Genomic DNA, 25,995 nt, shown 5'->3' on the forward strand with positions numbered 1-25,995 from the left:
GATATTCATTCAAGTGGAGCTGTGAGGGCATTAAACAGCTAGGGGTCCAACTCCTCCATGATCTCCTCAAATTTATCACCATTAACAATAAACGCTTGCTCCAAGTTCTTAAACAAAAAAATTATCTCCCTAGATATAAAGAAGTTTCATGGATGGGCAGAATCTCAGCCTTTACAATGATGTTGTTACCAAAACTTTCTTACCTATTCCAATGCCTACCCCTGAAACTACCAATGTCAGTAATAGATAGCAATCTCTCCAAAACAATCTCTGGATGAACATCCATCTGCGTATTACACGCACTATTCTACAAGTCCCGATTGACAAAGGAGGTTTAGGTCTCCCTAATATCAAATTCAGTTACGAGGCAGCAATGCTCTCCCATATATCTAGTTGGGAAGACTTGGGTGAGCGACCTAGATGGTACAAGATAGAGCAGGCATCGCTACCTTATAGCTCTCAATCCCTAGCATTAGCCAGATCATAAAAAAAACTGCCTTACCTTATGGTATAAACTTAGACACTCCCTAATGGTCGCCCCACATCCACCCCCCATACATGGTATTAGGGCCTTTCAACAAGGACTGCCAGAATCTAACCCCAACAGTTGGGACTCTCTTAATCTTAAAATGGTTGGAGATCTGAAAAATGGCTATCACATTCTGAACTAATTTTGCATTACAACATACCAACCAAGTTAGCCTTTGAAACAATGCGTTTTCACTCTTCACTACACAGTTGGGGATTTCTACGTATTGCACCTAGAGCTTTGACCATTTGGGAAAATAGATGTAAATCAGGTTTCCAGATACACAAATCGTTAACAGTGCACTACAAATGCTTATTGGACTGCCTGATTTTACGTAAAACCCATAACATTTTATCTTGGGAGAGCGACTTAAAACGAGAAATAGAAATTAAACAATGGAAAATAGCCATCAAAGACACCAGACAGGCTATACACTGTGTGACTCTTTTTGAACTCTACTTTAAATTACTGATGAAATGGCACTGGGTCCCCAGCACACTGTATAATATCTATTTCAAACCCAACTTCTTGCTGGAGGGATTGTGAAAACACGGGTGATGATTTACATACATGTTGGGGCTGCCTGATAATACAATGCTTATGGAAAGAGGTTTTAGACCTATGTGCCCGCCTAGGCTTATCAAGGAGAAATACACCTGAATCATGCCTACTCTATCTAGATCCCCCAAATTATTAAAACCACGCAAATACCTCAACATACAGTCATGGACAAAAATATTGGCACCCCTGCATTTCTGCCAGATAATGCACTACTTCGCCCCAAAAATTGTTGCAAATGTGTATGCATTCTCATGTTTATTTCTTTTGTTTGTATTGGTATGACACAAAAAAGTGGAGAGAAAAAAGCCAAATCTGGCACATTCCACGCAAAATTCCAAAAATGGACTGGACAAAATTATTGGCACCCTCAATTTAATATTTGGTAGCACACCCCTTGGAAAAAAGAACTGAAATCAATCACTTCCTGTACCCATCAATTAGTTTCTTACACCTTTCTAATGGATTTTGGATCACTCTTCTTTCGCCAACTGCTCCAGGTCTCTCAGATTTGCATGGTTCCTTTTCCAAACTGCTATTTTGAGATCTCTGCACATGTGCTCTATGGGATTGAGATCTGGACTCATTACTAGCCAGTTCAGTACTCTCCAGCGCTTTGTCTTAAACCATTTCTGGGTGCTATTTGACGTGTGATTTGGGTTATTGTCATGCTGTAAGACCCATAACCTCTGATGGAGTCCCAAGTTTCTGACACTGTGCCCTGCATTGCACCACAGAATTCTTTGGTAGTCTTCAGATTTCATAATGTAAGCTGTAATTTTGTTTAGTCTGTCCACAGCACATTCTCCCAAAAGGATTTTCACTTCCTCTGGTAAGTTTTGGCAAACTCCATTCTGGCTTTTTTATGTTTCTGTGTCAGCAGTGGGGTCCTCCTTTTCATTCAGATGGTGACGTATAGTGTGAGCTTACACATTTGTACCCTGTGCCTGAAGGTCAGCTTGAATTTGTCTGGAAGTTGACTGAGATTCTTTATCCACCATTGAATAATCCTTTGTTGCAATCTTTGATCAATGTTTCTCTTTCGTCCATGTCCAGGGAGATTAGCTACAATGCCATGGGCTGTAAACTTCTTGACAATGTTGCGCACAGTGGACACAGGAACATTAAGATCTCTGGAGATGGACATGTAACCTTGAAATTGTCCATAATTTTTGTTTTCAAATCCTCAAACAATTATTTGCTGCTCTTTCTCTTCAACATGCTCAGTGTGGCACACACACACAAAACAGAAAGTTTGAGTCAATTCTTCACCATTTTAACTGGTTGCCGGTGTAATTGCTATATTGTCAGCACCTGTTAATTGATACAGGTGAGTTTAATTACAAATTACAGGAGCATCACAAACTTTGAATGCAATTATTTCTTACAATTTTGAGAAGGTGCCAATAATTTTGTCCAGTCCATTTTTGTAGTTTTGCGTGGAAAGTGTCATATTTTGCTTTTTTACTCTCCACTTTTTTGTGTCATATAAATTCAAACAAACACCTAGATTACGAGTTTTGCGCTAAACAGGGTGCAAAAATAACGGCAAAAAAATTGCATTATTGCGCGCTCCATATCGCTGCCATTACGAGTTACTGAAAAGCCTCCTTGTGCTGTGCGTACCACACAAAAGCCAAGGGCTGAGTTTACGTGCTAGACATCCATTGGTAGAAAGTGTTAGAAAAAAACCTTAACACCTGTGTCTCCTGGTAATCACCATGCATAAGCTTGCTGTGTGTTTGATTGTAACACCGACAATAAAGGTATGAACTGTTTTACATTATCCTGAGTGAAGTGCTTGAAAATTCCCGGGTTTCAGTGGACACTATTATTGGTCTGGGAATTGTGTACAAGGGAATTCCTTTTTGTTTCTATATACCATCAAACAATAGCAGCCAGGGTGCTATAAAGTAGTCAAGTATATATGCAATAATAAGCACTCACTGGTCTTCAGCCGTCATATTAAACAAGTGTTTATTAGTGTGACGTTTCGGGAGAAGACACAGTCCCTGCCTCTGTCTTGTCCCAAACGTCACACTAATAAACACTTGTTTAATATGACTGCTGAAGACCAGTGAGTGCTTATTAATTGCATATATACTTGAATACTTTATAGCACCCTGGCTGCTATTGTTTGATGGTCAGAGTGCACACCTAACTACTAATATTATATATATATATATATATATATATATAGTATTGTGCAAAAGTCTTAGGCCACCATTAGATTTATTGTTTTAGCAATGGAATAATGAACATTGTAAGACTATTTGTATTAGTTAATAAATATTATTTGTTAATATTGACCAAAGATAGTGACTGTAATTGTTCAGTACTAAGTCTAGTGATGGCTAAGTTCTTTTCATTACGTATTTGGCTACTTACTGCACAAATAAAACACAATGGTTGAATTTTTATTGTTTAATTGCATAAATTAAATCAACAAATTGATCACAAAAACAATCTCCAATTAGCACATCAGGTGTAACTATTTTTCTAATATCTAGGACCAATCAAAGATTAGATATAACCAACCACCACAGACAACAAATTTATGTAAAAAGTAACAATAACGTTTCTTAAATCAGCAAATAGGAGATAAAGATAAATTAATGTAACTATAAGTTTACTGCTCTATAAAATAATTTGATAATAATAATTATTGTACTGCAGTTCTTTTTTTACCAAGGTGCTATTGTAACTAAATTAGCTCAATGTACAATTATTATCCTTTATTAATAATATAATATATTATTCAGTCAAGTACACCCAAGGCAAGATTGATTGTTACATTTAATTTGTTTATTTTAACTACAGGGATTACACACTAATTTAATATGTCCTCTAAGTACTGTTCTATGCAAACCAAATGAATATATTAAGACAAATAACCATATTCTCTGTTAAGTAGTTTGTATCCTTTCTGCAAGTAAGAATAAAAACTTACTTATATTATACAAAGTTGAAACAAACCACCATTCATTTTGTCGGAAGTCTAAATTACCTTAGGCAATATTAATTATGGAAACACAATAATACTTTACCAACCAGTAGTGAGGACCTTGGATAGGATAAGGATAAAGCAAACTCTGGTAATTGGTCAGGAAGGGAGAAGATGAGTGACGACCCTCCTGGTGTGATGGTACAGGATATTGTAAATTGGTTGCCTCCCTTCCTATCATCTCAGTAGCCTTTTTATATTAGACATTTCTCAATTTCCATAAGACTAGCCTAGTGTGTGTACATAGGGCTGTTCCCTCTTTGATAGGCCTCTTAGTCTATACTAAACTATTTCTTTAGATATGCATTTGCTCCACCTGTCCACTGAGTGTCATTAGGTCCACACCTTTTTTTTTTAGATTCTTAGTTTTGATAATATTTTATTTATCATGTAGAGAAATTGAATGAACATATATTTGGTCTATATACATGCTTTTCTATATATTTACCCATTTGATTATATTACAATTTTTTTTTATCATCACTCACATATCCTATATATTTTATAAATTCAATTGTGCTTGCACCTTTTTTATGCATTTATGCAGATTCCCATACAATATCTGTACTTATATATACATGCATACAATATATTACAGGTGGGCTAAACTTATATGTTCTGCTGTTGTAAAACTCACAAACTATTATTGGCTGATTTATTAAAGTGCGGATGGAAATGATACAATATATCATCTCACGTCCGCCTAACATCGATAAATGTCGACAGCATTTATCATTGCACAAGCAGTTCTTGTGAACTGCTTGTGCAATGCCGCCCCCTGCAGACCGCAAGCAGGGGTAGTCAATCAGCCCGATTGTATAGGATTGGGCGGATTGATGTCCGCAGCCTCAGGCAAGTTATGGAGGCTCGCGCGGAAACAGGAGCATCAAGCTCCATTCAGGGCTTGATAATTCAGCCCCTTAGACTCTATTATTGTTCAACATAGGCTGTCAGCAAACAAAACATCTTTGTTTTTGGTTTCTGTTTGTCCACCTTTGGAAACCTTAACAACATATTTCAGAGTTGCCTTTTAACTCCTTGCAAATATTTCTGTTAAGATTAATTAAACCTTATTTTCTAATTTTATTGGAAATAATACAAATATTATCTTCAAAAGCTCTAATATCATATATAATTATTTGTCAGTCTCTTTAATAGAATACAACCAGAAAATACTAGATATTTATATCCCGTATTAAAAACCAGAATCAAATCAGAAACAACTGCTTCTATAGGCTAAAGTGGGAAGTATTTAGTTTGACCTCCTCTTACACTTGATCAATAGCAGGAACCTGGCTCTCGTAAGCCTAAATGGAATGGAGCCAGTGGCATATTTAGGTTTTGTGCTGCTCTAGGCAGTCAGAATCCTGCCATTTTTGGACATATTTTTTTTTGATCAGTGAATAATGTGACTTTTTTTTACACTGCATTTTCAAATTAATTGTTCACCAGCCAGGGCATTGTGGATTTTTAAGTTCTGAGATTTGAGAGTCTATACCTCATACTTCACACACATCCACATCCATGCCTATACCTGTTCATAATCACAAAACAAAATGACAGTGGCAAACAACTTTATCAATTCCAGATTGGCAAATAGGCAATTAGTGAGAGGAGATTGGCCATTGAAAAGCAATTGTGAAAAGAAGATGTTAATTCAAAAAGTTTTCACAATTAATTAAACACTTTTTTTAATACATAGTACTTTTTTCCACTGCAGACCCACACATTACATGTGTAATTTTGCCCCCTTTTCTGGTAATTTAATTCTGGCATTGTGGATTTTCAAGTTCTGAGATTTGAGAGTCTATACCAGTTCACACACAGCCACGTCCATGCCTAAACCCGTTTCATAATCACAAAACAAAATTACAGTGGCAAACAACCAGATTGGCAAATAGGCAATTAGTGAGAGGAGACTGGCTATTGAAAAGCAATTGTGAAAAGAAGATTTTAATTCAAAAGATTTTCACCCTCAATGACTCAATTAAACACTTTTTTAATACATAGTATTTTTTTCCACTGCAGATATGATAGGTCTAGTTCTAGCTAGCCTAGACCTATCCTATCTCCAGTGGAAAAAAATACTATATTATTAAAAAAAAGTGTTTAATTATGGCAGCGGCTAGCTCTACAGTACTGAGTCTGACTCTGACTCTCAGCAATATTTTAGTGGTGCCCGCTGTTGGCTGTGGCAGTGCCCTTATCTCATCACACTCACTTCTTTCTCACTTACCTGCCAGCTGGGATGGGAGATCCCATGTACACGTGTGTGACTCCCTCAAGTCATGTGCTCAAACAGACAGTAAGGAGAAAAGCCGGTCACATGACTGCTCGGCGGTAAGCCACCTGTTGAAATAAAACGTTTTTTTTTTTTAAACCACATATTCGTGGAAGCAAGTGCCGCCCACCAAAATTTGCTGCCCTAGGCACGGGCCTTGTTCGCCTATGCATTAATACGCCCCTGAATGGAACCCTAATTAATGTCATTGCTAACAACTGTATTTGTCCTACTATTTCATGTCAAAATGACTGCTGTGAAAAAGGCCTATTACACCAGGTTTGTAAAAGACATGCTTTGGCATTACATACACTTGTAGTATGAGTTTAATTCATTGGAAGCTTGCTATCAGTTTCAATCACATCATTCCATTAAAAATGCCAAAGATCACAGAATTTGGCAGGCATACAATCATACATTTGCATCAGCAAGGTCACTCTCAAAGGGAAATCAACAAACAAACTACTGATGTGGTATTAAAGCTGTTATAAAGAAATGTAAAGAATCAGGAGAGGTCAAGGACTAAAAGACCAAGAATACTTTTGAAAAATTATAAGAAGTTACTCAGAGTTTCTACTTTGAGAAACTGCAAGAAGTCCAGTAAGGACCTCGCTCATCATCTGGCAACTTCAGCGGGAAGCCAAGTTGACCCTTCTACAGTCAGAAGAAGCTTGATAAAGAATGGTTTTTGTGGAAGGGTAGCAGTCAAGAAACCACTTTTTCGGAAGGGGAACAGTGGGAAAAGGCTAAGATATGCTAAAGCTCACAGAGATTGAAATGAAAATCAGTGGAAAGAGTATTATGGAGTGATAAATCCAAGTTTGACATTTTTGGGTCTAATTGTTGGCAATATGTGAAAAGAAGAGTTGGAGAGAGACGGAGGAATGAGTACTTGCGGCCTTCAGTGAAACATGGTCTGCGGCTGAATTTCTACCAGTGGTGTTGGCGATATTGTCCGAATTGATGGGATCATGAATGCTGAAAAGTACAGACAGGTTTTATCATGCCATTTCTTCTGGAATGTGCCTGATTGGGAATGGTTTTATTTTTCAGCATGATAACAATCCCAAGCACACTGCTTATGCAATGAAATCATATTTGTAGTGAAAAACAGCTGATAAAACACTGTCAGTCATGGACTAGCCTCCACAGAGTCCAGACCTGAATATTACGGAGGCAGTATGGGATCAACAGGACAGAAAAAGAAATTAAAGACAACCTTAATCTAAAGAAGAACTCTGCAAAGTACTGAAAGAAACCTGGTAGAAGAAGATTACTTCAGAAAACTTTAGGACGGTCTCCCAAAATGAGTTCAAGATGTTCTTAGTGCCAATGGAGGTCAAACTAAATACTGACTTTTGCCATTTTGTTCTGAAAATTGTGTTTTTTTTATATTTTGTGTACATATTTCTTGTATTTTCTGTTTGTATCTTAATAAAGAGACTGACAAATAAATAAATATGTAGAGTCATTTAAGCTTTGCTAAAACAACAAAGCTGGTGGTGGCCTAAGACTTTTTCACAGTACGTTGTGTGTGTATATATATATATATATATATATATATATATACACACACACACACATATATATATATGTATGTGTGTGTGTATTGTATATATACATTGTATAGTAAAGTATATATATATATATATATATGGTATATTTTGTATCTATCTGTATATCTTTTATAAACCTATCTCTTTTTTTTAAATTTATTTTAGTTCTAAAGTCTCTGCTGGAAATGCAGCACTTGTTTGGAAAGAAGTCTATATCTGTGTACCCGTTCTATCCATCACTGGGTGTGGCACTGTATGGGAAGAATATACCATGTGTTGAAATACCTGGGCCTCTTGAATTCCCAATGAGTCCATACATATTACAGTTTATCCTGAAAGATGAAGCTATAAAAAAGAGCATAAATGAAAAGATGGCTGATCAATACTGTGATATCAAATGGCCTGAAGCCGGCAGCCAAAACCCAGTGATTAAGCTTTTTGTTTCTAGCAACAGAACCGCACATCATAGGACAATGGCAAAAACTGCCAATACATGGAGAAATCAGGTTTCCACAGAGCTCTCTTTAATTATCTCCAAATTCACAGCCTGTGAATTCAATGTCAACACATCAGTTTGGGAAGAAATTAAAGACAATGTGTACAAGTCCATTTGTGAAACTGTCATGATCAAAGCTGACATTAATAAAGAAAAAGTTTTCCTAGTAGGTTTTTCAAAGGATGTAAGTAAGGCAGAGCCCATATTCAAGAAACGAATTGACGATATAACTAGACAGATGGAAAGAAAACATAAAAGCACACAAATAACTGTGCCTCTGGCCCCAGCATTATATAAACTGATGCAGAAAAATGGATTAGAGAGCAACATATTGATGGAATCTCCAGATTTGCAAATCAGTTATGAGGTATCAGCACAGAGGGTTGTACTAAATGGACTCAAAATAGAAGTAATAGCTGCTAAGTGTGAAATTCTAAGCAAAATACAAGAGTTGAAATCAAAAAACATTCACATAGACCCTCAAATAAGACAATATCTGGAATTAGCTGATAATGATGAAATGTCTTGTCTACTTCTCCTTCATCATAATATAAATGCGATATTTCAGATTGACGGTGATGTTGTTACACTTACTGGTCTCACTTCTAAGGATCTGTCACAAGCAGAAGAGCAAATGCGTAAGGCAATAGTTCATAAATATGTTTCTGTTGAAGACAAACAGTTAATCCAAAGTGCGGAATGGAAAAGCCTTACAACTCGTATACAGGAAAAATTAAATTCTGAAATGTTAACTGTTCTGATCGTGGAGGCTGAAAATCAAGTGGTTATAGCAGGTCTTACTTCCACAGTAGAAGAAGCCTACCAGCTACTGTATGATTTTATGGAGAAAAACACTCCAGTACAGAAGGAAATCTCAACCAAATCTACAGCTATAATGCAGTTTTGTAAGGAAGAAAATGAGGTTTTGCAGGAAATACAAAAAAAGATAACATTGTTAACAAAGAAGAAATCTTTTGTACTTAGTGGCCCAAAGCAGTATGTACGTGAAGCAGCTGCCCAGATAGAAAATGCTTTGTCCTTGCTACATTTCGATGTTCTGCACATTAATAAACCTGGTGCTAAGAAATTCTTTATAGAAAATGAAGATATGTATGTTACCACAGTTAAAAACAAATTTAATTGTTTTGTAAATTTGCTGAAGGATGGAGAAGATGACTTAATTGATGAAGTGAGTCTTGCTGAACCTGTCTTCCAGGTAACACTGCCTGAAGTGGTTATTGCAGTTTATAAAGGTGATCTGACCCGTCACTGTGTTGATGTTTTGATAAATGCTGCAAATGAAGATCTGCAGCACATTGGAGGACTGGCATTGTCTCTGTTGAATGCTGCAGGTCCCAAATTACAAACTGATTGTGATCAAATTATTAAACAAATGGGAAAAATACAAGTTGGGCATTCGGTAATAACTGATGCTGGCAATCTACCATGCAAGCAGGTTATACATACAGTTGGACCTAGATTTAATTCACAGTCAAAATGTCAACGTCTACTGAGGAATGCTATAGAGTCAAGCTTAGAACTTGCTGCAGAGAATGGTCATAGCTCCATTGGAATCCCAGCTGTTAGTTCAGGAATCTTTGGCTTCCCTGAGGACTTATGTGTGCATACAATCGTGGAATCTGTCCAGCAGTTTGTGGATCGTCAAGAAAAAAACAGCATTAAAAGGATTCATTTTGTGGATACTAGTGATACGATAATTCAATGCTTCATTAATGTTTTAAAAGCTAAGTTTGGAGATCAAAATTGTGAAGCCTCTGCAAAACATAGCACTAAAGGAAGGGATGAAATACAAAGGCCATCTGTAGACACGGGAAAAAGTAGAGAAAAGTGTAAAATGGTCACAACTAAAGAAGGTGTTATCATACAAATTATCCAAGGAAACATTCAAGACCCAAACGTATGTTTAATTTAGATTGCAGTGAGATATTACAAATTTATAATAGATAATATTTTTATTATTAGTCTGTTTTTGAGTTTGGGAAAGAGGCAAATATTAACCATATACACTAAATAGATTTATAGGGACAGTTTACCCTAATTTTTTATCCCCGTTTATTTATTTCTAATGATCATTGTTACCTGCTGGAGTGTATTAAATTTTTTACAAATAGTTTATTTACCATTATTTTAGCATTTGAAATAACTGATTTGTCTTGTAGTATCCCGAGCAATACTGAACATTTCTATACTTAAAGGGACACTGAACCCAATTTTTTTCTTTCATGATTCAGATACAGCATGCAATTTTAAGCAACTTTCTAATTTACTCCTATTATCAATTTTCTTCATTCTCTTGCTATCTTTATTTGAAAAATAAGGCATCTAAGCTAAGGAGCCAGCAAATTGTTGGTTCAGAACCATGGACAGCACTTGTTTATTGGTGCTGTCCAATCAGCAAGGACAACCCAGGTTGTTCACCAAAAAGGGGCCGGCATCTAAACTTACATTCGTGCTTTTCAAATAAACATACCAAGAGAATGAAGAAAATTTGATAATAGGAGTAAACTAGAAAGTTGCTTAAAATTGCATGCTCTATCTGAATCGCGAAAGAAAAAAAATTTGGGTTCAGTGTCCCTTTAAGTATTGGCTATAGAGAAGCTGTGTAAACATCGTGAGCAGAAGAAATTACACTCCGACAGGGAGTTAGGAGAGAAAAGTAATAAAATGTTAATTTCCCATTGTTCTTACTAAGTATTGGGATTTGGTATACAAATCAAGATAAGATAAGGAGCATTTGTATGTACAGAAAGTGACAAAATAAGGAGATTCGATTTCATTCCAAGAACAACCTATTTTAATGATTAATGATCAACAACTGCTAATCATATACAAAAATAAACATAAAGGAACAATTGATCATACAAGTTATACTCTGTAGCTGGTATAACAACTAATTGGAAACGCATTAAGGGGAAACAATTTTAAAGTATACTTTCGCTTTAATGCTTGGTAATATGGCTAAAAAAAAAGGAAAATGTGCAAGAGACAAAAAAAGTATCACTTTCCCTAAGTTTACAAAACTAACGGCTAGATTTAGAGTTTTGTCGTTAAAGACCCGCGTAGCTAACGCAGCTTTTTTTCCTACCGCTGCTTCCTACCGCTGGTATTTAGAGTTGTCTGAAAGGCTGAATTAGGCTTCAAAAAGGGAGCGATGAGCCGAATTTACCGCCACTTCAACCCTCAATACCAGCGTTGCTTACGCTAGCGGTAAGCTGCCAAAACGGGCTCGTGCACGATTCCCCCATAGGAAACAATGGGGCAGTTTGGGCTTAAAAAAAACCTAACACCTGCGAAAAAGCAGCGTTAAGCTCCCAACGCAGCCCCATTGTTTCCTATGGGGAAACACTTTCTAAGTCTGCACCTAACACCCTAACATGAACCCCGAGTCTAAACACCCCTAACCTTACACTTATTAACCCCTAATCTGCTGATCCCGCTATCGCTGACACCTGCATTACACAATTAACTTCTAATCTGCCGCTCCGGACACCGCCGCCACCTACATTATCCCTATGAACCCCTAATCTGCTGCCCCCAACATTGCCAACACCTACATAATATTTATTAACCCCTTATCTGCCCCCCCAACGTCGCCGCCACCTAACTTCAAGTATTAACCCCTAATCTGCCGACCGGACCTCGCCGCTACTATAATAAATGTATTAACCTCTAAAGCTAAGTCTAACCCTAACCCTAACACCCCCCTAAGTTAAATATAATTTTAATCTAACAAAATAAATTAACTCTTATTAACTAAAGTATTCCTATTTAAAACTAAATACTTACCTGTAAAATAAACCCTAATATCGCTACAATATAACGAATAATTATATTGTAGCTATTTTAGGATTTATATTTATTTTACAGGCAACTTTGTATTTATTTTAACTAGGTACAATAGCTATTAAATAGCTATTAACTATTTAATAGCTACCTAGTTAAAATAATTACAAAATTACCTGTAAAATAAATCCTAACCTAAGTTACAATTAAACCTAACACTACACTATCATTAAATAAATTAAATAAATTAGCTACCAATACCTACAATTAAATACAATTAAATAAACTAAACAAACACTAAATTACAGAAAATAAAAAAATATTACAAGAATTTTAAACTAATTACACCTAATCTAAGCCCCCTAATAAAATAATAATAATAAAAAATAATAAAAGTCCCTACCCTATTCTACATTACAAAGTAATCAGCCTTAAAAGGGCTTTTTGCGGGGCATGCCCCAAAGTAATCAGCTCTTTTACCTTTAAATAAAAATACAACCCCCCCAACATTAAAACCCACCACCCACATACCCCTACTCTAACCCACCCCAACCCCCCTTAAATAAACCTAACACTACCCCCTGAAGATCTCCCTACCTTGAGTCATCTTCACCCAGCCGGGCCGAAGTCTTCATCCGATGGGGCTATATGTAGCTATATTAGGGTTTATTTTACAGGTAAGTATTTAGTTTTAAATAGGAATACTTTAGTTAATAAGAGTTAATTTATTTCGTTAGATTAAAATTATATTTAATTTAGGGGGTGTTAGGGTTAGACTTAGCTTTAGGGGTTAATACATTTATTATAGTAGCGGCGAGGTCCGGTCGGCAGATTAGGGGTTAATACTTGAAGTTAGGTGGCGGTGACGTTGGGGGGGGGCAGATTAGGGGCTAATAAATATTATGTAGGTGTCGGCGATGTTAGGGGCAGCAGATTAGGGGTTCATAGGGATAATGTAGGTGGCGGCGATGTGCGGTCGGCAGATTGGGGTTAAAAATATTTATTATAGTGGCGGCGATGTGGGGGGACCTCGGTTTAGGGGTACATAGGTAGTTTATGGGTGTTAGTGTACTTTAGAGCACTGTAGTTAAGAGCTTTATATACCGGCGTTAGCCCATAAAGCTCTTAACTACAGCCTTTCCATGGGCGTTAGGAGTCTTGTCGGTAGAGGTGTAACGCTCACTTCAGCCAAGACTCTAAATACCGGCATTAGGAAGATCCCATTGAAAAGATAGGATATTCAATTGGCGTAAGGGGATCTGCGGTATGGAATAGTCGCGGCTTGAAAGTGAGCGGTACACCTTTACCTGGCCGACTCTAAATACCAGTGGGCGGCCAAAAGCAGCGTTAGGACCCCTTAACGCTGCTTTTGACGGCTAACGCAGAACTCTAAATCTAGGCGTTAGAGTTTACTTCTATGGCTCTTTTTGGAGTATGGAACCAGCACCATTTTAACACAAAAAAAGAATAAGAGCCACAATTAAACTGATTGTTCTTCATTCTCTTGGTATCCCTTGATAAATAAATAATCTGCACATATCCTACTCTAGTGGGAGCTAGCTGCTAATTGGTGCCTGCACACATTTGTCTATTGTGATTGGCTAACTAGATGTGTTGGTATTGCTGCCAGTAGTGCAATGCTGTTCCTTTAGCAAAGGATAACAAGAGAATGAAGTTTTGATTATATTAAGTAAATTGGAAGGTTGATTAAAATTTTATGTTTTATCCAAATCATGAAATAAAATTTTGGAGTTTCCTATCCCTTTAAGGAATTATTTTACTTATTTCTAATTATGAGAAAAGAATCCTATCCTATCACTGAAACAATATTTGATGAAAATCTTATTATGTTTAGACTGATGTCATTGTAAACAGTGTTGGAAAGGACCTTGATCTGGACAGTGGAGCAGCTTCAAGAGCTCTTTATCAGAAAGCTGGTAAAAGACTACAACAACTCCTAAATGAAGCAAGCAAAGGTTCCCAAGTGGATGAAGGCAGTGTGTATGTAACAGAGGGGTGTGCCCTGTCCTGTCACAAGGTTATTCATTTTGTAACTCCACACTGGGACAATGGAAAAGGTGCTTCTGAGAAGGTTAGACATTTTTTGCAACTGACTTCTAACCTCTTATACAATTTGTAATCCATGTAATGATTCTGCATAAGGATAATTAGTCCTAATTATAATTATTTAAAATTAAAGCATTCCCAGCTGAAGATGCCCTAATGAGTCACTGTTATTCCATACTTTTTATAGAAAGGCTTATTGTCTTTAATTTATAACATATGGATCATTTTATGTATTTGGTTTATTAATACAAAGTTAGAATCTCTGAGATACTGCTTATTGGGATTCAAAAATGTTTTGCATGAAAAGTAAAAAAAAGTGCTCAGTGGCTGATAAATACTTCCTACTAATGCTCATTGGCTAATTGGAAGTTCCTGTTAATGCTCATTGGTTGATAGGTAAATTAGTAGAAAGTGCCTTTAACTCAATTAGCATTATGAGTAGTTTTAAAAAAATAATATAGATAAATATATATATATTTTTTTTTATTATTTAGGGTCAAACATGTCTACCTGTTTAAATGCCTTTCACAACCTACCAAATCCTTGTCTGTTTTTCAGATGCTAAGGCAGATGTTAGATAACTGCCTGGCAATAACAGAGAATTCAAATATGAAATCTGTAAGTTTTCCTGCAATTGGAACTGGACGTCTTGGTTACCCACCTACAGTGATTGCTAGTTTAATGTTTGATGAGATTCTCAACTTCAGCAGCAAGAATAAGATCCAGCATCTTCAGGAGGTCATCCTTGTACTCCATCCAAATGATGTGGATGTTCTCAAGGTAACAGCTATGTTATTTTTAATAGTTGACTTATAACCAGCTGGGCACTGCAGTAGTTACAATCTATCTGTGTTTAATAGCCACATGCTAGAACCATATTTTACAAAGGAGCCGGTTCCAATCTATTAGATGAGCTTTGCAAACTTTCTTAAAATCAATTAGAAATACATAAGAAAATCATAGTTATCATGTGGTTGTCTAGAAGTTTTGCACTGTGTATTAAGAAAATACAGTAGCAGTATTAGAATCCATAAGAAAACACTTTCCATGAATCTTTTCACAGCATTAAGCTCTGTCTTAATCACAAAAAAAAATTGTGGGTATCATTTTGTTTTAGGTATCTCTTCAAAATGTAGTTAGTCTACTGCCTGGAATAAAACATGAATTAGAGATTATCCCCCTTCTCTGTATAGATCACTGAATTATTTACAAATCTAGGCTAATCTCAAATCTTTATTAATTTATTATGTTTAGGGTTTTGTGCCTATTTTTCTTACAATAAATGTATTGGAATTTAATTGCACAAACAAAATGCTGAGATTTTTTTCTCAGTAGATTTTTTTCCTCCAAATCATGGTCTGGATTCAAAGTAGTATATGCACACATACATTACATAGCAGTTGAGTATTTTTTTAAAACTGGAAAACAGCATTCCATAGACCGCAAAAACAAACAAAAACAAACTATAAGAAACAGGGATATCACAGGTTTTCTAGTGAGTTAATGAAATAATTTTCACCGTCCTTTAGGAAACCAAAAGATATGCAGCAAAAGCAAAACATAGGAGCGGTTTAATTCAGTGTTGATGATCATGATGCCAAATATGTTTGAATGCAGGTTTTTAGCTTAACCGTTAACATTAAAGGGACAGTGTAGTAAAAAAAGCATTTTTTTAAATAAAGCATTATGTGTAGGTAAACTTTGCAATATACATGTTTTACACATTTTGCAGCTAAAGCACCTAAACATGAGAAAAAAAACTTTGCTGTGTTTTCAATGCTTATGAAAATGTACATTTAACGCACAACAAAGTCTAGGGGTTTTCCCTCACTACCTAAGGTTGCCATCAATCCGGTATTTTACTGCCATGCCGGTATTTTTAAGGTCCAGGTTACAGTTTAAATAAAGATTAAATATAGAAATATAGATGCTGTCAGTGTCAAATTTCTTCTAACTTTGGCCTAGATTTAGAGTTTTGCAGCCAAAGGGGTGCGTTAGCTACGCATGTTTTTTTCCCCCCGCACCTTTTAAATAACGCTGGTATTTAGAGTTCTCTGAAGGGCTGCTTTAGGCTCCAAAAAGGGAGCGTACAGGCATATTTACCGCCACTTCCACTCTCAATACCAGCGTTGCTTACGGTAGCGGCCAGCTTGAAAAACGTGCTCGTGCACGATTCCCCCATAGGAAACAATGGGGCAGTTTGATCTGCAAAAAAACCTAACACCTGCAAAAAAGCAGCGTTAAGCTCCTAACGCAGCCCCATTGTTTCCTATGGGGAAACACTTCCTAAGTCTGCACCTAACACCCTAACATGAACCCCGAGTCTAAACACCCCTAACCTTACACTTATTAACCCCTAATCTGCCTCCCCCGCTATCGCTGACCCCTGCATATTATTATAAACCCCTAATCTGCCGCTCCGTACACCGCCGCCACCTACATTATACCTATGTACCCCGAATCTGCTGCCCCTAACACCGCCGACCCCTACATAATATTTATTAACCCCTAATCTGCCCCCCCGCAACGTCGCCGCTACCTTACCTACACTTATTAACCCCTAATCTGCCGACCGGACCTCGCCGCCACTATAATAAATGTATTAACCCCTAAACCACCTCACTCCCGCCTCGCAAACCCTATAATAAATAGTATTAACCACTAATCTGCCCTCCCTAACATCACCGACACCTAACTTCAAGTATTAACCCCTAATCTGCCGACCGGACCTCGCCGCTACTCTAATAAATGTATTAACCCCTAAAGCTAAGTCTAACCCTAACCCTAACACCCCCCTAAATTAAATATAATTTTAATCTAACAAAATAAATTATTTCTTATTAAATAAATTAATCCTATTTAAAGCTAAATACTTACCTATAAAATAAACCCTAATATAGCTACAATATAACTAATAGTTAAATTGTAGCTATTTTAGGATTTATATTTATTTTACAGGCAACTTTGTATTTATTTTAACTAGGTACAATAGCTATTAAATAGTTATTAACTATTTAATAGCTACCTAGTTAAAATAATTACAAAATTACCTGTAAAATAAATCCTAACCTAAGTTACAATTAAACCTAACACTACACTATCAATAAATAAATTAAATAAATTAACTACAATTACCTACAATTAAATCAACTAAACTAAATCACAAAAAAAAACCAAGCACTAAATTACAAAAACAAACACTAAATTACAAAAAAAAAAGATTTCAAGAATTTTAAACTAATTACACCTACTCTAAGCCCCCTAAAAAAATAACAAAGCCCCCCAAAATAAAAAAAATGCCCTACCCTATTCTAAAATAAAAAGTTAACAGCTCTATTACCTTACCAGCCCTTAAAAGGGCATTTTGCGGGGCATGCCCCAAAGAAATCAGCTCTTTTGCCTGTAAAAAAAAAACATTCAATACCCCCCCAACATTACAACCCACCACCCACATACGCCTACTCTAACCCACCCAAACCCCCCTTAAAAAACCTAACACTAAGCCCCTGAAGATCTTCCTACCCTGTCTTCACCCAGCCGGGTATCACCGATCCGTCCAGAAGAGGGTCCGAAGTCTTCATCCTATCCGGCCAGAAGAGGTCCTCCAGAGGGTCCGAAGTCTTCATCCTATCCGGCCAGAAGAGGTCCTCCAGAGGGTCGGAAGTCTTCATCCAGGTGGCATCTTCTATCTTCTTCCATCCGGAGCGGAGTGGGTCCATCTTGAAGCAGCCGACGCGGAGCCATCCTTCCTCACCGACGGACTAACGACGAATGAAGGTTCCTTTAAATGACGTCATCCAAGATGGCGTCCCTCGAATTCCGATTGGCTGATAGGATTCTATCAGCCAATCGGAATTAAGGTAGGAAAAATCTGATTGGCTGATTGAATCAGCCAATCAGATTCAAGTTCAATCCGATTGGCTGATTGGATCAGCCAATCAGATTGAGCTTGCATTCTATTGGCTGTTCCGATCAGAGCACAGTAGTTAAGAGCTTTATGAACCGGCGTAAGCCCATAAAGCTCTTAACTCCGACTTTTTTCTGCGGCTGGAGTCTTGTCGGTAGAGGTGTAACGCTCACTTCAGCCAAGACTCTAAATACCAGCGTTAGGCAGATCCCATTGAAAAGATAGGATACGCAATTGGCGTAAGGGGATCTGCGGTATAGAAAAGTCGTGGCTGGAAAGTGAGCGTTAGATCCTTTCCTGACTGACTCTAAATACCTGCGGGCGGTAAAAAGCAGCGTTTTGACGGCTAACCCAGAACTCTAAATCTAGTTGTTAGTGTTTTAGAATCTAATTATAAAGAAGTAATCATTTGAAAACAGTCCTAGCAGCTTTAGTTAATTATTTATGCTGTATAATTATTTATTAAAATGTATGCTAATTAGCAGGAATGGTATTTCCCCCCCCCCCTCGCCCCGAAATGTTGGCATCCCTATTCCTAACTAGTGTACTTACAACCAGTAAGTCATTAGCCAACTCCCTGATGCTGGCTCTGCACTATGTAATGTGCAGAGCAAAAAAAACAAACAAAAAAACAGTAGCACAGGTACATGTTAAAGTGAAGGTAAACTTTGATGAATGAAAGCCCAGTTTTTTAAAAATACTATTAAAAACAGGGTCACTTTCATTCATCAAAGTTTAGAAAGCAGCGGTTTTGTTTAAAAACTTACCTTTCTTCTTTTCACAGCCAGAGCAACTTCCCCCACCTGGAGATCCTCTCGTCACACGTCAGCAATGACTAATCCTGCTTCCTCCAATCATAGCATGGCCCTGGGGGGGAAAGCCATGATTGGAGGAAGCCGGATTAGTCATTGCTGACGTGTGAAGAGAGGATCTCCAGGTGGGGGAAGCTGCTCTGGCTGTGAAAATAAAAAAGGTACGTTTTTAAACAAAACCGCTACTTTCTAAACTTTGATGAATGAAAGTGCCCCTGTTTTTAATAGTATTTTTAAAAAACGGGCTTTCATTAATCAAAGTTTACCTTACTTTAAGCAGGCTTAAATTTGGATTATCCTAGTTTGTGAAGGAATAATCTAGATTTTATTAAAGATACAGGGACAAATATTTAGTGTTATCTTTCTTTTAGTAGTCAATGCAGCTTTTTAAAGTAAATGAAAAAATAACTAACAATATTTCAAATATTGGGAAGGAGAGACCAGAAACCAGTAGCCAATGGAAAGTCTAATTTGGAAAAATCAGAACAAATGGACCAATCAGCAGTATTACAGTGACCATAAACTGACCAATATGCTACCCAACCTCCTCTTTCTTTCTTGATGTTAACAGTCATAACGTTAAACATACAGGAACAAATTTAAAAAAAACGAGGCAAACAGGATGCAAATAGAGTTGAAATGAAAATAAATATTCTGAGGATGATTTGACCTGATGGGATGCAATCCAAAAACTGGATTGAGGTTGTAAATGATGTTTTGGAAGAGGTGGTACAAAGCCAGTTACTAGAATTTCCTGATTGTTGATTGGTAACTGAAAAATAGGTTTTCAAAATTAATTTGGTGTCTTTAATTAAGATCTCTTAGCAACCTCAGAAAGGCCTTTGAGAGGCCAAGGTTCCCCAACAGTTTCCATGCTACAAGACAGGGAATTATGTAGAATGAATTTGTAACAATTATACTTGGGACCTGTAAGAAGAAGGAGAATTCGTAGAATTTTTTCAGGAGAGGGGTACCATGGTTGAGATAGCCAAGGAGATGTGATTATTGTGCCAAGTGTACAGTCCAGCAGGTACAATTGAGAACATATTAAATGGGAGAAAAAAAATCACAGTACACTGTCGCTTTAATAAACAATGGTCTAGATTCATTAAGACTGTTTTTAAAATTACAGTATTCTGTGTTGTTATGTGATGACTATAACATATATGGTTGTGAAATACATGGCATTTGATTTTTCTTTTCAATTACAACATTATTTTTAACCCATTTGAGCTAGGGCATAAAGGTTTACAATGCGTACGTATAATTTTTATTTTGGTGTGGTTTCGGTTTAGAACATATTAATGTCTTGCGTAGAAAAATGGCTGTGACTTTTCCTGGTTATGATAGTGAGTTTTGAAACCTTTTTGAAACTGTAAAATGTTTTTTTTAAAAAAAAAGGTGTGATGTCTACCTTTCAAACTAATGAGCCACTTCTTTCTTAACTGGAATCTCACTGTACCAACCATGTTCCTGCAATCCTGGTGGGTACAGTGAGATACAGTCTTGCAAGAAAGAAGCAGCTCATTTTTTAATTTTTTTATTAATATTCTTTATTTAGGAAGTAAATAGAGTCCGGGACGAACATGTCCACGTTAATACATAAAGCAGAGATATAGACACAAATCCCAAACATAAGAGGCTACAAAACATGAGTTCTGCCCAAGATTTTTGTTACATTCACAGTTAGTCTTCTAACAGAGGAATCTAAATGACAAATCTTACTTGTAGCATATCACAACTTCCAATTTTGTTGCAAGTTAAAATCTTAAATTTAACATTCACAAACACGAGGTCCATCTATCCACATGTAGTCCAGTCTTGCCTGAAGGCCATATTCAGGTTGACAGAAGGACCAGATAATAAGTAAACATAACGTTCATAATAACTATACATTAACATAGTAAAGGTATAGATTAGGACATCAGGAACCCTTAGCTCGAAACCTGCTGGAACGCAAATTTCTAGGTTCATGGTGTCACAGGAATTTATTACTATAACAGTAGAAATTAAGACTATTTTCTTCTGTTATGTGTGATCAGTCCACGGGTCATCATTACTTCTGGGATATTATCTGCTCCCCTACAGGAAGTGCAAGAGGATTCACCCAGCAGAGTTGCTATATAGCTCCTCCCCTCTACGTCACCTCCAGTCATTCTCTTGCACCCAAAGACTAGATAGGAGGTGTGAGAGGACTATGGTGATTATACTTAGTTTTTAGAACTTCAATCAAAAGTTTGTTATTTTACAATAGCACCGGAGCGTGTTATTACCTCTCTGGCAGAGTTTGAAGAAGAATCTACCAGAGTTTTTCTTATGATTTTAACCGGAGTAGTTAAGATCATATTGCTGTTTCTCGGCCATCTGAGGGAGGTAAAAACTTCAGATCAGGGGACAGCGGGCAGTTGAATCTGCATTGAGGTATGTAGCAGTTTTTATTTTCTGAATGGAATTGATGAGAAAATCCTGCCATACCGTTATAATGAACATGTATGTATACTCTACACTTTAGTATTCTGGGGATGGTATTTCACCGGAATTACTCTGTAAAAGTACATTAAACCTTTTAATAGGTATTTTTTATGTTAAACGTTTTTGCTGGAATGTAGAATCGTTTGCATTAATGAGGTACTGAGTGAATAAATATTTGGGCATTATTTTTCCACTTGGCAGTTTGCTTGTTTTAATTATGACAGTTTCGTTTCTCTCTCACTGCTGTGTGTGAGAGGGAGGGGCCGTTTTTGGCGCTCTTTGCTACGCATCAAAAATTTCCAGTCAGTTACTGTTGTATTTTCTGCATGATCCGGTTCATCTCTAACAGAACTCAGGGGTCTTCAAACTTCTTTGAAGGGAGGTAGATTCTCTCAGCAGAGCTGTGAGACTTATATAGTGACTGTGATTTAAAACGTTGCTCTGTAATTTTTATGTTTAAAATTTAATTAGTGTTACTTTACTAATGGGAACAAACCTTTGCTAAAAAGTTGTGTTGTTTTTAAAGAGTGATGCTATAACTGTTTTTCAGTTCATTATTTCAACTGTCATTTAATCGTTTAGTGCTTCTTGAGGCACAGTACGTTTTTGTTAAATAAGATTGTAACCGAGTTGCATGTTTATTGCTAGTGTGTTAAACATGTCTGATTCAGAGGAAGATACCTGTGTCATTTGTTCCAATGCCAAGGTGGAGCCCAATAGAAATTTATGTACTAACTGTATTGATGCTACTTTAAATAAAAGCCAATCTGTACAAATTGAACAAATTTCACCAAACAGCGAGGGGAGAGTTATGCCGACTAACTCGCCTCACGTGTCAGTACCCTGCATCTCCCGCCCGGGAGGTGCGTGATATTATGGCGCCTAGTACATCTGGGCAGCCATTACAGATAACATTACAAGATATGGCTACTGTCATGACTGAAGTTTTGGCTAAATTACCAGAACTAAGAGGCAAGCGTGATCACTCTGGGGTGAGAACAGAGTGCGCTGATAATTCTAGGGCCATGTCTGATACTGCGTCACAGCTTGCAGAGCATGAGGACGGAGAGCTTCATTCTGTAGGTGACGGTTCTGATCCAAGCAGATTGGATTCAGATATTTCAAATTTTAAATTTAAATTGGAAAACCTCCGTGTATTACTAGGGGAGGTCTTAGCGGCTCTTAACGATTGTAACACTGTTGCAATACCAGAGAAAATGTGTAGGTTGGATAAATACTTTGCGGTACCGGCGAGTACTGACGTTTTTCCTATACCTAAGAGATTAACTGAAATTGTTACTAAGGAGTGGGATAGACCCGGTGTGCCGTTCTCACCCCCTCCAATATTTAGAAAGATGTTTCCAATAGACGCCACCACACGGGACTTATGGCAAACGGTCCCTAAGGTGGAGGGAGCAGTTTCTACTTTAGCTAAGCGCACCACTATCCCGGTGGAGGATAGCTGTGCTTTTTCAGATCCTATGGATAAAAAATTAGAGGGTTACCTTAAGAAAATGTTTGTTCAACAAGGTTTTATATTACAACCCCTTGCATGCATCGCGCCGATTACGGCTGCGGCAGCATTTTGGATTGAGTCTCTGGAAGAGAACCTTAGTTCAGCTACGCTGGACGACATTACGGACAGGCTTAGAGTCCTTAAACTAGCTAATTCATTCATTTCGGAGGCCGTAGTACATTTAACCAAACTTACGGCTAAGAATTCAGGATTCGCCATTCAGGCACGTAGGGCGCTGTGGCTAAAATCCTGGTCGGCTGATGTAACTTCTAAGTCCAAATTACTTAATATACCTTTCAAGGGGCAAACTTTATTTGGGCCCGGTTTGAAAGAAATTATTGCTGACATTACAGGAGGTAAGGGCCACGCTCTACCTCAAGACAAAGCCAAAGCTAAGGCTAGACAGTCTAATTTTCGTCCCTTTCGGAATTTCAAATCAGGAACAGCATCAACTTCCACTGCACCAAAACAGGAAGGAGCTGTTGCTCGTTACAGACAAGGCTGGAAACCTAACCAGTCCTGGAATAAGGGCAAGCAGGCCAGGAAACCTGCTGCTGCCCCTAAGACAGCATGAACCGAGGGCCCCCGATCCGGGACCGGATCTAGTGGGGGGCAGACTCTCTCTCTTCGCCCAGGCTTGGGCAAGAGATGTCCAGGATCCCTGGGCGCTAGAGATCATATCTCAGGGATACCTTCTAGACTTCAAATTCTCTCCCCCAAGAGGGAGATTTCATCTGTCAAGGTTGTCAACAAACCAAATAAAGAAAGACGCGTTTCTACGCTGTGTACAAGATCTATTATTAATGGGAGTGATCCATCCGGTTCCGCGGTCGGAACAAGGACAAGGGTTTTACTCAAACCTGTTTGTGGTTCCCAAAAAAGAGGGAACTTTCAGGCCAATCTTGGATTTAAAGATCCTAAACAAATTCCTAAGAGTTCCATCGTTCAAAATGGAAACTATTCGGACTATCTTACCCATGATCCAAAAGGGTCAGTACATGACCACAGTGGATTTAAAGGATGCTTACCTTCACATACCGATTCACAAAGATCATTACCGGTATCTAAGGTTTGCCTTCTTAAACAGGCATTACCAGTTTGTAGCCCTTCCATTCGGATTGGCTACGGCTCCAAGAATCTTCACAAAGGTTCTGGGTGCCCTTCTGGCGGTACTAAGACCGCGAGGAATTTCGGTAGCTCCGTACCTAGACGACATTCTGATACAAGCTTCAAGCTTTCAAACTGCCAAGTCTCATACAGAGTTAGTTCTGGCATTTCTAAGGTCGCATGGATGGAAAGTGAACGAAAAGAAGAGTTCTCTCTTTCCTCTCACAAGAGTTCCATTCCTGGGGACTCTTATAGATTCTGTAGAAATGAAGATTTATCTGACAGAAGACAGATTAACAAAGCTTCTAAATGCATGCCGTGTCCTTCATTCCATTCAACTCCCGTCAGTAGCTCAATGCATGGAGGTGATCGGCTTAATGGTAGCAGCAATGGACATAGTACCCTTTGCACGCCTACATCTCAGACCGCTGCAATTGTGCATGCTGAGTCAGTGGAATGGGGATTACTCAGATTTGTCCCCCACTCTGAATCTGGATCAAGAGACCAGAAACTCTCTTCTATGGTGGCTTTCTCGGCCACATCTGTCCAGGGGGATGCCATTCAGCAGGCCGGACTGGACAATTGTAACAACAGACGCCAGCCTACTAGGTTGGGGCGCTGTCTGGAATTCTCTGAAGGCTCAGGGACAATGGAGTCAGGAGGAAAGTCTCCTGCCAATAAACATTCTGGAATTGAGAGCAGTTCTCAATGCCCTTCTAGCTTGGCCCCAGTTAAAAACTCGGGGGTTCATCAGGTTTCAGTCGGACAACATCACGACTGTAGCTTACATCAACCATCAGGGAGGGACAAGAAGCTCCCTAGCAATGATGGAAGTATCAAAGATAATTTGCTGGGCAGAGTCTCACTCTTGCCACCTGTCAGCAATCCACATCCCGGGAGTGGAGAACTGGGAGGCGGATTTCTTGAGTCGCCAGACTTTTCATCCGGGGGAGTGGGAACTTCATCCGGAGGTCTTTGCCCAAATACTTCGACGTTGGGGCAAACCAGAGATAGATCTCATGGCGTCTCGCCAGAACGCCAAACTTCCTCGCTACGGGTCCAGATCCAGGGATCCGGGAGCGGTTCTGATAGATGCTTTGACAGCACCTTGGAACTTCGGGATGGCTTATGTGTTTCCACCCTTCCCGCTGCTTCCTCGATTGATTGCCAAAATCAAACAGGAGAGAGCATCAGTGATTCTAAAAGCGCCTGCATGGCCACGCAGGACTTGGTATGCAGATCTAGTGGACATGTCATCCTGTCCGCCTTGGTCTCTACCTCTAAGACAGGACCTTCTGATACAGGGTCCATTCAAACATCAAAATCTAACTTCTCTGAAGCTGACTGCTTGGAAATTGAACGCTTGATTTTATCAAAACGTGGTTTTTCTGAGTCGGTTATTGATACCCTGATACAGGCTAGGAAGCCTGTTACCAGAAGGATTTACCATAAGATATGGCGTAAATACCTATACTGATGCGAATCCAAAGGTTACTCCTGGAGTAAGGTTAGGATTCCTAGGATATTGTCCTTTCTACAAGAAGGTTTAGAAAAGGGTTTATCGGCTAGCTCATTAAAGGGACAGATCTCAGCTCTGTCCATCTTGTTACACAGGCGTCTGTCAGAAAATCCAGACGTCCAGGCCTTTTGTCAGGCTTTAGCTAGGATCAAGCCTGTGTTTAAAACTGTTGCTCCGCCATGGAGTTTAAACTTAGTTCTTAACGTTTTACAGGGTGTTCCGTTTGAACCCCTTCATTCCATTGATATAAAATTGTTATCTTGGAAAGTTCTGTTTTTAATGGCTATTTCCTCGGCTCGAAGAGTCTCTGAGTTATCAGCCTTACATTGTGATTCTCCTTATCTGATTTTTCACTCAGACAAGGTAG

The 25,995-nt window shown here is 38.1% G+C and overlaps 1 protein-coding gene across 1 annotated transcript in view; it reads left to right on the plus strand.

Annotated features, from left to right (window-relative positions):
• LOC128645218 (protein mono-ADP-ribosyltransferase PARP14) overlaps positions 1–25,995 on the plus strand; it is a 285,203-nt gene that overhangs the window by 39,252 nt on the left and 219,956 nt on the right. The window contains exons 6-8 of the mRNA XM_053698043.1: positions 8,094–10,342; positions 14,084–14,320; positions 14,854–15,075. Of these exons, the coding sequence (XP_053554018.1) occupies positions 8,094–10,342; positions 14,084–14,320; positions 14,854–15,075 (2,708 nt within the window). The remainder of the gene's footprint in view (positions 1–8,093; positions 10,343–14,083; positions 14,321–14,853; positions 15,076–25,995) is intronic.

This window comes from Bombina bombina, chromosome 1 (assembly GCF_027579735.1).
Source record: "Bombina bombina isolate aBomBom1 chromosome 1, aBomBom1.pri, whole genome shotgun sequence".
Classification (NCBI taxonomy): Eukaryota; Metazoa; Chordata; class Amphibia; order Anura; family Bombinatoridae; genus Bombina; species Bombina bombina.